The sequence below is a fragment of the Prionailurus viverrinus genome, unplaced genomic scaffold, assembly GCF_022837055.1.
Source record: "Prionailurus viverrinus isolate Anna unplaced genomic scaffold, UM_Priviv_1.0 scaffold_50, whole genome shotgun sequence".
Taxonomy (NCBI): domain Eukaryota; kingdom Metazoa; phylum Chordata; class Mammalia; order Carnivora; family Felidae; genus Prionailurus; species Prionailurus viverrinus.
Genome location: NW_025927613.1, coordinates 955,799 through 972,339, shown reverse-complemented (window position 1 = coordinate 972,339; position 16,541 = coordinate 955,799). Strand labels below are relative to the sequence as shown.

Here is a 16,541-nt window from a genome sequence, read left to right as displayed (position 1 = left end):
TCTTTTTCCCAAAGCTAGTTTTGGACTACCCTGTTCCCTTTTGCATGCTTTTCCTTCTACTGAACTTTTCCCGAGAATTATGCTGATATGTCCAATCATAAAAACAAAGGTTTCCATCTTCACTGACCTGTTTAATTGGAACAATTTCATGTGCCAATTCCTACATCATCTCTCCATAAAACAGAATATTGTGTTATTATTAAGCATACAGCATGTACTGCACATATGCTGGAGCTTGAAATAGGGACAGACAGGGCTGAGGGAAATATCAGTACTGGCACTTCATTTTCTTTTTTTCTTTTTCTTTTTTTTAACATTTATTTATTTTTGAGACAGAGAGAGAGCATGAACAGGGGAGGGTCAGAGAAAGAGGGAGACACAGAATCTGAAACAGGCTCCAGGCTCTGAGCTGTCAGCACAGAGCCCGACGCGGGGCTCGAACCCACAGATCGCGAGATCATGACCTGAGCCGAAGTCGGATGCTTAACCGACTGAGCCACCCAGGCGCCCCTGGCACTTCATTTTCAATAGGAAAGGACCGCCCCACTGTGTAAGTTTCGCTGGCCTGTTTCCTGCCATCTCAATATAATCATGACCTCTCGTGACAACTCAGTGTATGTTAATGAGCTGTTACTGAAGCATCACACTCTGTGTCTTGATCTTGTCTTATGGACTTATTTCTACCTGAGAATTTGCTGAAACTTTGTCAGAAAACTGGACTCTGACATCTCAGGTGTTCCAGGACTTGTTGGGAAGGCTCTGACTTAACTAGACAAGACTGGGCTCCATAATTATGAAATCAGGGTATTTTCTGGAAGTGCTGGTAGGTCATAACTACAAGGGCAGATGGATCAGAGAAGTCAGACCCCAAGGCCTCAGTGGAGAGGGCTTTCCTACCCTGCTGGCTCTATGGTGTGCCCTCTGCCCGCGGGCATGCAGACTTCTTGTGAATAAAGTGGGGACCCAGCATTTCTGAAGGAGAAACAAACATTTGTCCCAACTGAGGAACTAAAAAAAGAATTTGTTTATTGAGGGCAAGAGGATGCAGGCAATATAAAAATCAAAAGCTTATCTGGCTTTCACTGACTTTACTTTCTCTGCTTCTCAAATGGGGGTTGCATTTTATGTATACATTTTCTGAGGGTCCCAATCTGCTCATGGAATCCTTTATACTGGGTGGAGGGGGGGAGCTGTGGGGCAGACTCCTTGAGAGGCCCTCAGAACTCTCTGGGTGGGAGTGTGGCTCAGTGCTGCCTACTTCTTTCCTTTCTGCTTCATGTGAACTACAAAATAGTCATTGCATGCGATGGTGAGCCCAGCGATCAGCGAAAAGAAGCTCTGGAAACCCACTCTGCCGTCCCGGCACTGGTCTAGGTCCTTCATTATCTTGTCCACAGCCAGGGGGTCTTTTTGATTCTGCAAAGAAGAACAAAGGCAAGAACTATCAGTCAGTGGCTGCGGTGGCCAGCTTCTCTGGTTTGTCCCACTGACAACCAGTAATAGAGTCTTCCCATTACCTGAACTCTTGTTTTAGGTTGTAAGTGGTCTTTGGGCGTCCCCTACATGTGTTTTTCTGCCTTGAGAGAGCATTTCAGTAAATGCATATTTTAAGCTCAGAAAGAGGTTTTCCGTGGCATCATTTCGTAGAACTACAGGGATCTTAGGAACTGCCTATTTCTAGAAAGAGGAGATTCACGTCAGACAAGCTAAACCCAAGCCTTTTAATTCTCAGTCCACCGTGCTTGCCACCGTGACCCTGGCATGACCTTGTGAACTGCTCTGCTCCTAGTTCAGCTGTTTCCACAATTTTCAGTATCACAGGATTCTGCCTAAGAACCACCCTAAACTTCCCATTTTGTAGTGTGAGCCTACATTCTCTTAACACGTGTTTATTCCCGATGGTGTGGTCAAATCCTTGAAAAAGGAAACTCCTTAAGGAAAAATCTCTAAACATTAAAAAAGAAAAAATTAAAAAAAATTTTTTTTTTTAATTACCAAAAGTGGGGGGCGCACTTGGGTGGCTCAGTCAGTTGAGTGTCCAACTTCAGCTTGGGTCATGATCTTGCAGTTTGTAAGTTCGAGCCCCACGTCAGACTCTGTGCGGACAGCTCAGAGCCTGGAGCCTACTTTGGATTCTGTGTTTCCCTCTTTCTGTCCCTCACTCACTCATGTTCTGTTGCTTTCTCAAAAATAAATAAACATTTAAAAAATTAAAAAAACAAAAAGATCTCAGAAGATAGTTTAGGGAGTAAGTTTCAGATCACTCCTTGTCCTACCTAGTGAGGTGGGAAAGTGTGGCTGCTCCCACAGGGTCCAGACCATCAACCAGGGGGGGAAATATGGCCTCCTAGAGGTGTGCAAGTGTTCAGGGAAAGTCTGTGTAATCCCATCGATCGCGTACATGAGTGAGGAATCGCACACTCAGTGTCTCAGGTATGCTGGATGTGTACATCCTGCACTCAGAAATCCCTACAGTAAAGCAGGCATGTTTCCTACTTGTGGACGGTAGACTCCCTCCTAAGCCATCAACTACAACCCTCTCTGTGTGGCTGTCTTCACTTTGGGTGGGTTTCAGCTAATTCTGGCTTCACCCCCAGCTTCCTGGTTGTGGTCTGAAGGAGTGAAATTTGGATGACACAAGGGGTCAACTTTAGAAACAAAATACTCTTGTCAGTTCAGCGAGTGTGGGTGTGCCCAGAATTATGACCCGTGCCTGGAATAAATTACACTACCATGTTCAGTACTCAGTACTATGCACACCCTTTATGTTTCTTCTGCTACAAAGCCTTTAGGGAGCAAGGGTCTGTGTCTCATGTGATATTCATCTTGGCTTCTAACATATGCAACAGCACAATTAACAAGGGTTTAGGGGGCATCTAGGTGGCTCAGTCGGTTGAGCATCTGACTTTGGCTCAAGTCATGATCTCACAGTTCGGAGTTCAAGCCCTGTGTCGGGTTCTGTGCTGACAGCTCAGAGCCTGGAGCCTGCTTCAGATCCTGTGCCTCCCTCTCTCTCTGCCCCTCCCTGACTCATGCTCTGTCCCTCTCTCAAAAATAAATAAACATTTAAAAAAACCCAGAAAAACCAAAGAAAGCACAAGGGTTTAATACGTGGGGAATGCCTTTATGTGGTGGGCAGGCTTATAATGAACACATGTCCCTGCATTTTATGCTTGCCTGGAAGGATCACAGAAAGTGGAAGCATGGAGGTAATCATGCTCAGCCCTCTCATTTTTCAGGGGCAGGAACTGAGGCCCAGAAAGCCAAAGTAGCCTGCCCAGTGTGAGGGCAGAGCCAGACTTCTGGTCTGGGGCTATACCAGAGGGTGTGCAAAAGCAGAGCAACAGCATATTCTAGCTCTTTCTGGGATGGCATTGTGGTAACTGCAGCTGTGAGACTGTCATTAGGCTTTATACCTGTTTACTTAACTGGTATTGATGACGTGTAAATCAGAATGTACCGTAAAACCCTGTTTACTGAGCCAGGAGTCGGGGCTTGACTAACGTGCTATCCACCAGGCACATGACAGGAGACAGGACCCAGCCTTTTACCATCATCTCCCTTCACCCTTTAGAGGCTAAAGTCATTTTCTGCACCAAGCACAGTAGTGCAAGGAAAGAGGGACTTGCATTTCATGCTCATATTTTGTCAAGTAATGTTTCACCTTCCGTTAAACGCAACAACCATGTCTTGAGGGTCTATGATGTAAAAGGACAACTGTGCCTTGCAGCCTAATGTCCTGAGTGAGGTGTCAGAGCTGATGGCAGACTCCTCTTCCAGTCTTGATGGAGCCGTTGGTCTTTCAAACTCAAGTTGTGCTCCTGTGTTCTCATAGCTTTTTTTTTTTTTTTTTTTTTTTAAATCTCATAGCATTTTCAATGTGAAAAGCAGTTATTTCTGGAGTGACGCTTGGCTTTCATTCAGCAGATGCTTGACACTGTTCCTTTATAGAGTAGGAATAATATTTTTAAAAAGCCCTTATCTGAAGGGATTTAAGAGATGCAAAGTTGCTCAGAGTGGATATGACCAGAATGTGACAATGCCAGTGCCAGGTTTATGACCTGAGGTGGCCATTTCCTAGCTGATGACTCTCTGGTAAGAGGCTTTTCTTCGGTGACTCTGTCTCAGTGGATGCAGGTGACTCCACCTTGTCTTGTGGCGATTCATGTGCAGCTTTATTTCAGCTCCATATTGTAAGCCCCTTGAGGGCAAGGACTGCGTCTTCTCTACCTTCCGTTTCCCTTACAGTACCTTACAAACAGGAGGCACTCAATAATGTTTAATAAATGAATGAACAAGGACACCTTTCTACTAGTGGCTTCCACAGGAAGGGATGGGAAGAGGAAGGAAAAGCAACCAGGGGCTAGAAGCACTGGTTTTCGTGTCTGGTTCTTTCTGAGCCTTTCAGCACTTACTTCCAAAAATCCAGGGAACTCCTTTTCCATGAGTACTCTCAGGTCCTCCTTTGTTAGGTAGCCTTTGTCCCCAGCAAACTTGTGGAACGTGAACATCATCGTTTCCATGGCGTGTTCCATTTGAGACGGCATTTTGATGAGGTCTGTTGAAACCTTTTAAAAGATGTAAAGAAAGAGTTTACATTAACTTTTAAGCCACACATACTGCCAGTCTTCTGTAGGTAACTAGAAGGAAGATGAGTAGTAGATCATCCATCAGACCCTTTTCGGCTCTAAAGTTCAACTCTGAGGCCCAGTTCACCCCAGGTGGGCCCCCCTGCTAATGGAAGCAGGTACCTCAGGTATTGGTGCTCTGAATGAGGAATTTGTCTAGTTGCCCACTAATTCTGCATAAATCACCTAATGAGGAATAAAAACTCTAATCATTTGGATCATTTGGAAAAGCAAGGTCCACGTCCCTCTGTTTAACAGACAAAGCATCTGCAGAAAGAGCAGGCGTTTCATCTTTTCTCTTGGCACTGGCAGATGGGACTCTTAGACATGGCTGATACCAACCACCCACACAGTCAAGCCTGGTTAATACTGAAAACTTCAACCCTCCAAGGTTAAGTAGGTAACCTGGTTCGGTGTAAGTCTAGGTTTAGCAACCCGTTTACAAATGAATTTTGTCTGCTGGGCGTGTATTTTTTACTAAAGGTGTGAACTTGTGATTGCAGTACAGACATTTGCATCTCCGGCAGTAAAATGCTGTTACTCAAAGCTACCCAAAGCTCATTATCTAGTTTCTTGAAAAGGAATAGGTAACAGGAGTCAGGACTCCTTTGGGGACCTGGTTTTTGGCAGGAAGGACAGAGAGCAAGAGCTTTCCATCAGAAAGTATTTGAAAGGAGGGAAGGGAAGCATATCAGATCACTATAGTCATGTATAATGATCTGGGGCATACACCCGGTACTTAATAGGAACTCGGTGAGTTTTGGCTTAATTGGAAGGAATGCTATGGCCAGAACAGACCACTGTTGGCTAACACTGCCTAAGATCACTAGTGGATAGATAACAGGTTAACTTGAATAGAGACTGTAGTATACCACTTACAATAAAACAAAACACCTCACAAGAATAGGTTTTGAGCACAGGCTGAAGGAGAGGCTAGTACCTTTGCCTGCTGATTTCAGTCTGGTTCCTGCTGCTGACAGATCTGTGTTCAACACAGATTCCTAAATGCTGCCTTTTACAGAGAAGGTGGAGTTAGTTGGTGACCCCAGGGATTGAGTAATTATACTTAGGGAATTGTAAATTCTACCCCCTTAATCCCCAGAAAAGTGCAGGAACCAGCATGCCAAAGAATGTGCTACTCTAGAGAATGCTATACGCCAGGATCTGGGATGATTCATCTGAAAGGCAGTTCTCTTGGAGAGATCAGCAAATTAATGCTTCAGTGTTTGCTGTGAGATGAATTCCAGGGGAGACACACCCTTTTCCCCTCTCTTCCTACACAGCCCTTGTGGTTTCAGAGGGCAGTCCACAGTGCTGAGATGGAGTTGCCCTTGCCTGGATTGTTCTGGAAGTCCAGCAGTGTAAGAGAACTGAACCAATGAGCCACCTACGGGAGGAAGACGTGGGAACCCACCCTAGTTCTGAAGTAACTCAGGAAAGAAGTTGGAGACCAGAGGTGTAAAAATACCTGTGTCTAAGCTCAGAGCGGGACGGTATTTCACAACCAGTTCCCAAAGATGCCAGAAACTGCATTGGCTGCCAGACACCCTGTTCACCTTCTTCACAGAACAGAGGAGAAGGAAAGTGCACCGCAAAGCCAGAGGACAAAGAAAGGGGACACAGTAGTAGAGTAAGGACCGCTATAATAGGGGAACAGGCCGATTTAGGAACTTGTAAGAAACACAAGTTGTAAGCAGGAAGAAATCTTGGCCACCCTAGAGTATCTTCTTCAAGAAAATGAGGCCGGTCTTCCCTGAGTGAACGCTCAGGTCTCCGGTCCTTCCAGTCCCCTGCCCCGGGTCCTTCCAGTCCTACCCCTCCTTGCCCACTTGCTGTTTTATTCAGCACATGGGCCGTGAGTATGTGAGTATGGCAGGCACCCAGCTGACTCCCTATTTGTCAGGTAGACCTTTTGAAATGAGAATGCAGAACAATGACTAGCCAGGAATCTAAGTTCATGAAGGTGAAATAACTGACTTTGGACACCAGAGGAGATGCCCGTGGTCTCATCGGGGACCAGTGCCCATAGAGCACTGAAAAGGGCAACGAGCAACTTATTGTTCTGAAGGAGGAGCCAGTGCACTGGTTTTAAAGTAAGACGAAGGAAAAGCGGGGACAGTGAGGATTAGAAGTGTTCTCTTGGCCAGTGGAGGAGTCACAGAGCTCTCCCACGGAGTTGGTAGCCCTCTGGTCTTGGGTGGGGCAGACTCTAGGGCTGACCATTGGCTGCTAAAGTCGCAAGCCCAGGGACCTGAATCTGGCACTTGGATCTTCCCAGCCGCCTGACATGGTCCACTCCTGGGCAAGAGCTTGATAAGCTCTCATGGGGGCCTGGGCCTGCAGCCGAGAGGATGGCAAGAGGATGGCAGTGTCCTCTCTGTGCCTGAGACAAGCTACTCAGCTTGAAACACCCTTTAATCGGTTTCCTGTTGGCCTCTCAGATTTAAGATCCTCTACGTCAAGAACTGTGAATTTTTCTGTCTATGAACCACAAAATAAGCATCTGCTAAATGAATAAGTCAGACAAACCCCTTGGCAGGGCCCGAAGTACCTGTGTGACCACTCAGGTCTGGACTGAAAACTGTGTAGCTCAGAGCCCAGCAGAAGGATGTGAGGCTGGGAAGAGCTGGGGAAGGGGCCCAGGGGCCCTGTGAATGCATCAGTAGAGTTCAGAGGGAAGCGCATTCCAGGAGTGCAGGGAAAAACTGTCCTGCTAAACAGGTCTGGCCAGACCCTGAACAGGACTTCTTTCTCTTCTGACTCCTGCTGTTTTCTTGTGTTTTGTTTCTCACTGTGAGCCCCACAGGCTATAACTACCTCATTGTTTTCTCATTTTTTATTGAACCATTTTATTCTGATGTCTGTGTAACCTCCCTACCTGTTTGCCTTGGTAAGATGGGGGCTCAGAACTCTGTAGTCTTTCTCTGTGTAGTTTTCTCTCTTTTTTTTTTTTTTTTAAATTTGTTTTAATGTTTATTTTTGAGAGAGACAGAGGGCAAGTGGGGGAGGGGCAGAGAGAGATGGAGATGCAGAATCCAAAGTTAGCTCCAGTCTCTGAGCTGTCAGCACACAGCCAGACGTGGGGGTGGAGCTCACTAACTGAGATATGATCTCACCTGAGGTGAAGTCGGAGGCTTAACCAACTGAGTTACCCAGGCGCCCCAAGTGTACTTTTCTTTATAGAAAAGAATTCTGGACTCCACAGATTTAGTCACAGTGATGGGAATTAAACTTTCCATTTCTTGTCCTCTTAAAATGAGCACCTACTGTACATGTCTGGTGTTGGGCTGGTGCATTCCCACACACACTCTCTCTCTCTCTCCATGGTGCTTGCCTTTGGGGGAGTTCACCAGCTAATGGCATACTATTTAAAAAGTCTAGTTAATTGTGTTTCTGTTTCTTCTCCCACTAGATTGTGAGCTCCTTGATCAGGGTCCCAGTAGGTAGCAACCTGCCATCACAGCCTGCTCAATGAATTGGTAAGAATGAAATTGACAGCAATGTACATTTTGATTCTCCTGGGAGTAGCAGGGAGCCTCCTTAGAAATGTGTCTGCTCCTGAGCAATCCCAAATGTTTGCTCTGGATCCATGCCCAGATCCAGACCTTAATTTCAAAAAGGATACTTCTAAAGAGCAAGAGGCCTGATTTACTTTGCTCTTCTGTGTCTTGTCCATACCCTACTTTTCTTGCAGCCCACCCAGAAAATAATTGGCAGGGTGTCAGTAAAAACAAACATCTGTTATTTAAAATGTGTTTAGGGTTTCCTTTCTTTTGCTGTGGAGATTTTGAAAAGAAAAGAAATTTTTTTAATTGAACACAGAAGGTGTTCCTAAATTTGATCCCTAAAGAGAATTCAGAAAAAATGAGTTGAAGCAATGGATCTGGATCCAGGCTGTCTCTCCCACCTTTCCCCAAGCATAAAACTTGCTCACTAAAAAAAGGAGGTAGCAGAGGGAAAATTCCAGATGTAATGCAATAGGAAGAAAGAACCCAGAAGCCTTCTCTACCCCAGTGGAGTACAACTATGTTTCTTTGAAGAATTGTCAGACAATCAGCATGAATTGGCAAACAATAGCCATTGTGACAACTACTATCAAATCCATTGGTGGGTTGGGTGGTAGTTATTTAGTGAAAGGGTAGGAAGTGTTGAAAATTGTTTAAAAAAAATAAGTGAGTTCATTCTTTTTACTTTTGATACGAGATTCCTAAATCGTTAAGTCCCCAGGAAAATGAGAAGCTTAAGAAAGATGCCAAAACTTCATTTCAGCTTTCCCTGCACTCAGAGTGCTAATTTATACATCATAACCTGAAAGGATTCCATTGTTTCCCTCAACTTTGAAAGACTGTACTGTGTCCAAGGGCATACCAAGTGGGTAGTGCTCTTAAAAAGCCACATTTTTGGAACTGTCATTGGAAAGCAGGAAGGCACCCAGTTTCAGCTCCACCCAGCCCAAGGCCTGACCTCACTGGGGTGGCTGCTTAAGAGACTAAGGTTAGAGGCCAAGCACGGGAGGAAGAGGGCCCATCTGACATTGTTTGCAAGAGAAACCAGGGGAAAACATCACCTAGAAATCAGTGTACTTTATTTATGTCCAGTGCACCTTTAAGAAAATTTGAAGACCTGAAATAAACTCCAAATAATAGGTCAGATGAAGAAAGTAGCTTCTGGCTGTTAAGGAAGACATATACCATTTAGGAGAGACAATTAAATACAAATGGGATAGGAATCTGTAGGGGCAGAATGCATGAAGACATTTCAAATGAGTTACATGAACTCATTTCTGCCCCAGCCTCTGGTATTATCTTTTTCAATCTGCCGAAACATGTTGGAGGCAAAGATCTCTGTCCGTCGGCGTGTTTCCGTGAGCCTGGCCTCACCTGAAGTTCAGGATGTAAAGATCCGCTACTGCAGGTTGAATCTCAAGCTGCAGGGGGAAAAAATCTGCAGCAATTACCGCAAACCTCTTGACGGGAAGCGCTACCTCACTAGTGAAGCTTAGGCCACCTGCCAGCAGGCACGCGGGCCAATCATCCGACAGTGCTGTGTCTTACCATGGCTCTGCCAGTCTAATTGCTGCCCTCACCCACGGATCAGTCAAGAAACCTCTCCTTCAGATTGCCAGCCAGTCCTGGTGTGACTCACTTCCTCTTGGAAAATGCCCTCTGAGATGGCACAGTTCCCCTTTTCCTTTAGGGAGTGTTCTGTCCGGCCATCTGCAGAGAGTATCTGGAACCATCGCGGACCACACCCACATGGTCTCACAGCTGAGTCACCGGCCTGCACTAAGGGGATCTGGGAGCCCTTTGTGCTAACCACGCCCTGTGCAATGCTCTCAGCTCCCCTGGGGAGGGAAGGGGGTGTAGGCTTAATGTGTTCCAGAGTCTGGGCTAAGGGCTCTGCCCAGCTTGTAGCCGCTCTACTTTCCTCCCCAGCCCCACCCGACACGCCAGAGTCCCTGTTTCAGTTAGCTGGAGTCTAGATGGACAGTTAGCGGCGTCCAGGGCTGGAAGAAGCTACATTCCTTTGGCCAAGCTCAAAGTGGTGACCAGGTACCAAGGGCAGGTCTATCTGTCTCTTTGCACTGGGCCAGATTAATCTGGGTTGGGAGGTCCTTCATCAAACCTACTCTTCCCCCTCTTTATAGTTCCACTTGTGTAATTAAGATCGCAAGAAGGGAATCCTTTGAGTAGAGAAATCCCTTCATATATTCCCCTCCCCCCCAAATCTCGCTAGCCAGGCTTATAAAGAAAACAAATAGACCTCCCCCTCTCCTGTCTGGCAGACAAACAACAGGAAGCCCAACCTGAAACATCAGGGCGAGGGACTGAGCAGTGCCGTTTAGGAAGGGATCTGCTGGCTGCCAGGCAGTCCAGCTCGGAGGAGGCCGCACACATCTGGACAGAGGTCAGCCTGCAGCCAGAGCGAGCGCATATGCCGGCCAGGACGGGGCGAATAGCTCGGGTGACGAGTGGAAAAGCAGGCAAGTGGGAGTGAGGAGAGATCGACGGAAAGGGAGGAGAGCGCAGAGGCCCCAGGCGTGGACACGGAGGTCCGGTACGGAGGACGAGCGCCCCTCCTCCACTCCGCGAGGATCGCCGCAGGGGCGCTGCCGGTCTCGCCGGGGTGTGGCCCAGGGCGCGGAGCGGCGGGCGCCCAGCGGACCCCGGCGCTGGGGCAGCGGATGGGGGGGCTTCCCCGCGCACGGGGTCGCGGCCGGGCGGGGGGGGGGGGCGGGAGGGGCTCGGGAGCAGCGGGCTGAACTCACCTTGGCTGGAGGCGCGGCGGGGACTCTCGCTCGGCTGGGACGCGCGGGCCAGTGAGCAGAGCGTGGCGGGCTGGGAGCCTTAGTATGGGGAGTGGGGGTGGGGAGGGGAGGCAGGAGGAGCCTGGGCCGGTGTCCCGGTCCCTGCTCACCCCACCCCTTCCCCGCCCTCCTCTTCCTGTCCCCCCGCGCCCCGCGCGGGCACACACCCTCCCAGGCGATGCCGTGGGCCTCACGCCCAGCCTCCGCCCGCTGTCACCTCGGCCGAGAGCGTTCTTGTGCACGTCCGTCCCCGCTCCAGGGCTCTCGGATGGTTCAGGACACCCCTGCCCTGGGCCGTGCCCTTCCTCTCGGGTCTGGTTTTAGAGAGGGAAGGCGCGGTCCTCAATCCAGCCGTTCTGCGGGTGGGGCGCGCTGCCCCACAACCGGTGTAACCTACAGGTCCAGGAATTAATTTCTAGACAACACTGCTGGGAGGGGCACGTGGAGTCCTAACCGTCGAAGGATGGTCGTAGTTCTCGTGTTAGGCTCAGGATTTCAGTCCCGAGGGTCTTTGTGGCCTGAGCCCCGCTCCACCTACTCCTGGTGCCCGTCTCTCTGGGTGGGGTATGAAGAGTGCCGCTTGGCTTGTTGGCGCCGTGGATACAAACCTTTTGTTCAATAAGGGATTTACCCCTCCTTGGGGATGGCTTTACATGGTGGAAAACTCAGCTTGGCATTTTTAAGACCAAAGTTTCTAAGCCTCCTTTTTGTCCTGTAATTGGCTTGTTTGGTTCTCAAAGCCCTTTAGGAGAAATTTCTGGAAGAAATTTAGAGAAAACTTAAGTGTCTCCTACTGGATGGATAGTGTTCCCCCGCCCCCATTTATTTTAATTGTGGTTAGGGTTAAATGCAAACTACTAGCAGCTATAAAAGTCCCAAGTCCTGGGTTTTCCTTTGTTCCCAGGGGAGGTCCTGGGAGGAGTGAGTGATCCCAAAGGAATGAGCAGACTCAGGGAATCCTTTAAGTGCCACCATGTGACTGATCTTGGCTCTTGCTAGGAAACCCCAATTTGAATTTAAGCTCTCGCTCACGCTAGGTTCATGCAACCCTGGTGCTGACTGTTTAGGGAGGCTGTTCTTCAAAATCTTGCTGTATGCTTCCCAAGTTTTTCCCAGGCCCCAGGGTACAGTCAAGAGTGGAGAGGGGCGCCTGGGTGGCTCAGTCGGTTAAGCGTCCGACTTCAGCTCAGGTCATGATCTCGCGGTCTGTGAGTTCGAGCCCCGCGTCAGGCTCTGGGCTGATGGCTCAGAGCCTGGAACCTGCTTCCGATTCTGTGTGTGTGTGTCTCTCTCTCTCTGCCCCTCCCCTGTTCATGCTCTGTCTCTCTCTGTTTCAAAAATAAATAAACGTTAAAAAAAAAAATTAAAAAAAGACTGTTACTCACATTTAAAAAAAAAAAAAAAAGAGTGGAGAAAATCCTGGATCCATTAGTCCCAGGGAAGATGCAACTGAATTTAGAATGGGAACAACCTGTTTCTACACTCCCACTTACTTGAGTTCTTCATTTGATCCACAAACCTTTACAAATGCTTAGTTTCTGTGCTAGGTAGGCCCTGAGGACTCAGACATTAAAGACTCAGTTTCTTCCCTCAAAGATCTTCAAGTCTTGTCAGGAGATAGATAAGCAGTCAAAATCCAGTGTTCCCAGTGAATGGTAGAGGACACTAGGGGATACTTTGAGAATGTTGACCCTTGGAGTGGTCACAGAACAATTCCTGGAGGAGGCAACATTTGACAGCCATTTAAAAAATAACAATGATGGGGGCGCCTGGGTGGCTCAGTCAGTTGAGCATCCGACTTCAGCTCAGGTCATGATCTCGAGGTCTGTGAGTTCAAGCCCCGAGTCAGGCTCTGTGCTGACAGCTCAGAGCCTGGAGCCTGCTTCACAGAAGTGTCTCCCTCTCTCTCTGCCCCTCCCCCACGCATGCTCTGTCTCTATCAAAAAATGAATAAACGTTAACAAAATTTTTAAAAAATAACAATGACTTGGGGCACCTGGGTGGCTCAGTCGGTTAAGCATCCAACTCTTGATTTTGGCTCAGGGCATGTGAAATTGAGTGCAGAGCCTGCTTGAGATTCTCACCATCTCTCTCTGCCACTCTCCTTGCTTGCACATGTGTGTGTGCACTCTTTCTCTCAAAAGAAATAAACCTAAAAAAAAAAAGACTTATTGTGAATTTGAAATCTAATTGCAAAAAGGTTACATTCTTATAAAAGGTTTAGAAAATATAGCAATGTATGAAAAAGAAAATACAATTATTTGTAAACCTATTAACCAAAGATAAGTACTTTTTATGTCTTTTTTTCTAGTCTTTTTATACATCTATTATATATAATTTGGGGATTTGCAGTGAGTGGGGTGGATTTTAAAACTTGAACCCAGGGTTATTCTTGAAGTTGATCCCTAAAGTGATTTCAGAAAGAATGAGTTGGATCCAGGCTGTCTCTCTCACCTTTCCCCAAACATAAAACTTGCTCACTAGAAAAGTGGGCAGCAAAGAAAAAGTTCCAGATGCAATGCAGTAGGAAGAATGAACTCAGAAGCCTTCTCTACCCCAATGGAGTACATCCACTTTTCCTTGAAGAATTGTCACACATGAGCCTGAACTGGCAAACAGCCATGTGACAACTGCTATTTAGTCCTTTGGTGGGCTGGATAGTATTTATTTAGTGAAGGGGTAAGAAGTGCTGAAGACTGTAAAAAAAAAAAAAAAAAAAAAGTAAATATATATACTTTTGCTTTTGATGTGAGATTTCTAAATTGTGATCACTATGATTATAGAATTACATGTTCTATTTTTGTCCCATAATACTTTATCTTTACTCTTTTGTCATTAAATATTTATCAAGAACATGCTTATTTATTCACTCATTCTTTTTTTCCCCATTCAACAAGTAACTATTCAACTACACGGTAGCTTCTTTATTCTCTTCTTCTTCCAGCTGGTGCCAGACTCTGAGGGTTCCCAGGTCCTAGTAGCTGCAGCTCCAAAGACAGAAGAACCTGGGTTTCTGAAACACTGCTAAGTGCTGAGGATACAGTGGTGAAAATGGTCAGTAGGATGGCTGCTATCTCTGCCTTTGTGCAGTTTTTTATGACTTTGTACTGGTAGGTCCATAAAATCCTAAATATCTACCATGGCTATAAATCTCCTTCTAGAAGAAGTGGTCCCTGGCAGTTCTTTCTTGAGAACGTACTTGTGCCTTGTAAACCACATGCATACAGTGGAGTCAACTCTGTGTCACCAGTGACAACCAATCAGATCAGGCAGCAGTGCCTGAGCTGGAGCTGCCCAGCAAGGATGGTGGGGCCGTAGGGGGAAGGGGAGTTGTGGGAAGAGAACAGATAGAATGGCCATGTGAAAATTAATAAAAGGATATCATGTTGAAAACGGAGTAGGGAGGCCAGCAGGAGGAGTGTTCATGCCCTAGCACTCATCGATTGAAGATGGAACAGGGAGAGGGACCCGCAGGTGGATACCACTTCACCGTCCAGGCAGGAGAGAGGAAGGTTTTCTTCCTCCCCCAGCAACAGCCCAGCCAGTGAGAGACTGTCACAACTCAGCCAACGAAAAGCCACTACGCTTCAAACTCCAGTTTACTCCAAGGGACTTGATGTTTATAACAACCCTTCTGAACTTCTAATTTCCTTTATAAAAGAGTGGTCCTCTCCTTTGTTATCCTGACTTGCCTATTGTTTGCTTGTCCTGGTTTGTAATTCTCTGCTATTCCCAAATAAACCCATTTTTGCTGGTAATAAAATTGGCCCTTTTATTTTTAGGTTAACAGCCATCCAAGGAATGGGAACCTGAGGCAGTGTGGTCCCTGGAGCAAAGTGAAGGCCATGTTTAAGCCACCAGGCCTCTGGTATGTTCTAGTGCACTAAATGCTAGGGACAGGGGGCATTGTTCCACTGCTCAGGCAGTAGTCCGTCTTCTCCGTGTGGAAACAAAACCTGGTACCCAGTGGTACTTAACTTCTGGGGTTTGTAGCTGTAGCGTGGAGGGCAGCCTGTCCGCCAGAAAGATGCTTTCTTCCCATCCGAGTGTAGAGGTTCAGCTGGGCTGTGGCCGATCAGCTGAGAATTACGTTCCAGGCAGCCCTTACATGTAGGTGGGACTCTGACTAGTCACCAACTGAATGGGACTGGCAGTGATGTGTGTCACTTGCAGACCAAATTGGTTAAGAGGCGACTTTACCACACTTTTTCATTCCATCTGCTAGACTCTGAGACTTTAGGGTTGGAAGAATCACAGCTGGAAGGGGTCCGAGTTCCTGAATCACTGAGTGGAGGAAAACCACCTGCTAACTGGGCACACCTTCACTGGAATACTTATGTGGGTGAGGAAAAAAACTCTGAAATTTGGGGGTTATTTGTTACAGCATAACCCTAACAAATAGAATGGCATTCTTTCGAGTGCTGGTAATTTGGCAGCAGACTCAGAAAGATGCTGTTGTGGATGTGAACCTCAACCACCCGTGCTGCCTGCTGAAGCCGGCACTGCTGTGTGGGGCCCTGGCCAAGCCCAGCCCACCCCGCACCATGTGCGTGTCCTGAGACCACTGACTCTGTACTCAGTCTCTGCAGGAGTTCTCAGACGAGGTCATCGGTGGGCACATGGTTCACCTGGGCAAGTACCAGGGCTTCCTGTGCATCATCACCAGTGTGGCCTCGCGGTGAGGCAAAACAGATGTCAACTATACTCAGCTTGTCGACCTGCATGCCCGATACGCTTGCTGCACGCGGTTTACGGATCCTGGCCTTCCCTTGCAACCAGTTTGGAGGCAGCAGCCAGGGAGCAATGCGGAGATCAGACAGCTCTCTGCTGATCATAATGTCACACTCGATATGTTCTGCAAGATCTGTGTGAATGGGACAATGCTCACCTGCTGTGGAAGTGGATGAAAGTCCAGCCCGAGGGGAGGGGCATCCTGGGAAATGCCATCAAACGGAACTTCACCAGGTTCCTCGCTGGCAAAAGGGCTGTGTGCTGGAGCGGTATGGTCCCTTGGGAGAGCCCCTGGAAGCAGAGAAAGGCTTGCCCTGCTACCTCTAGCACCACAAGTTCGCACCCCTCACAAGGAGTCGCGGAGGTCCTCCATGGCACTTCAGGTGGAGACCACAGATTTACAGTTGCCTGGTCAAGACTAGGGCTGGCGATCGAGAAAACAAAACAAAACAGCAAACCCCCAAGTGTGGCTCAACTAGTAACCCTAAGTTTAAGGGAAATATAGTTTATTAAACCTTTCCCATATTTTTTGAACATTTAGGTTGTTAGCAGTTTTTGTTACTGCCATACTTAATAATGATATACAGTAGGACTACTTTTGAATAAACATCTCTGCCCACATATTTATTTTCTTAGGATGGATTCCCATCAGGAATCTTAAAGGACAACTAGGGATTAGATTGAGTGGGGGCAGGGAGGAAGGAAAAGCATGTGCCAGAGCATGGAATTGTGAGGTAGCACCTCCATCCCAGGAATTGCCCTGGTCCCGAGAGGAGGTACCTTTCCTGGGGTGCCTGAGATACTCTACCAAGGAGTCTGGAGTGTTTCTGAAGGTAACACAGAGCCACTGAAGAATTTTAAAGGAGAGTGAGTGG

The 16,541-nt window shown here is 47.4% G+C and overlaps 1 protein-coding gene and 1 pseudogene across 1 annotated transcript; one reads left to right on the top strand and one right to left on the bottom strand.

The window, feature by feature from the left end:
• Window positions 1-1,001: 1,001 nt before the first annotated feature.
• S100A10 (S100 calcium binding protein A10) lies at window positions 1,002-11,053 on the bottom strand. The gene is made up of 3 exons (XM_047847956.1): window positions 10,897-11,053; window positions 4,416-4,568; window positions 1,002-1,416 (listed from the first exon to the last, which is right to left on the bottom strand). The coding sequence occupies exons 2-3, from the start codon at window positions 4,545-4,547 to the stop codon at window positions 1,255-1,257; spliced, it is 294 nt and encodes a 97-aa protein (XP_047703912.1). The 5' UTR covers window positions 4,548-4,568; window positions 10,897-11,053; the 3' UTR covers window positions 1,002-1,254.
• Window positions 9,988-16,145, top strand: LOC125159505 (phospholipid hydroperoxide glutathione peroxidase-like; annotated as a pseudogene).
• The last annotated feature ends 396 nt before the right edge of the window (window positions 16,146-16,541 follow it).

What these genes read in the sequence shown, in the direction of transcription:
- S100A10 (XM_047847956.1), bottom strand. Translation starts at nt 4,547, where the DNA reads ATGCCGTCTCAAATGGAACACGCCATGGAAACGATGATGTTCACGTTC. An exon ending in AGTTCCCTGGATTTTTGGAA is followed by an intron (nt 1,417 to 4,415) that starts GTAAGTGCTGAA and finishes TCTTCTTTGCAG; the next exon opens with AATCAAAAAGACCCCCTGGC.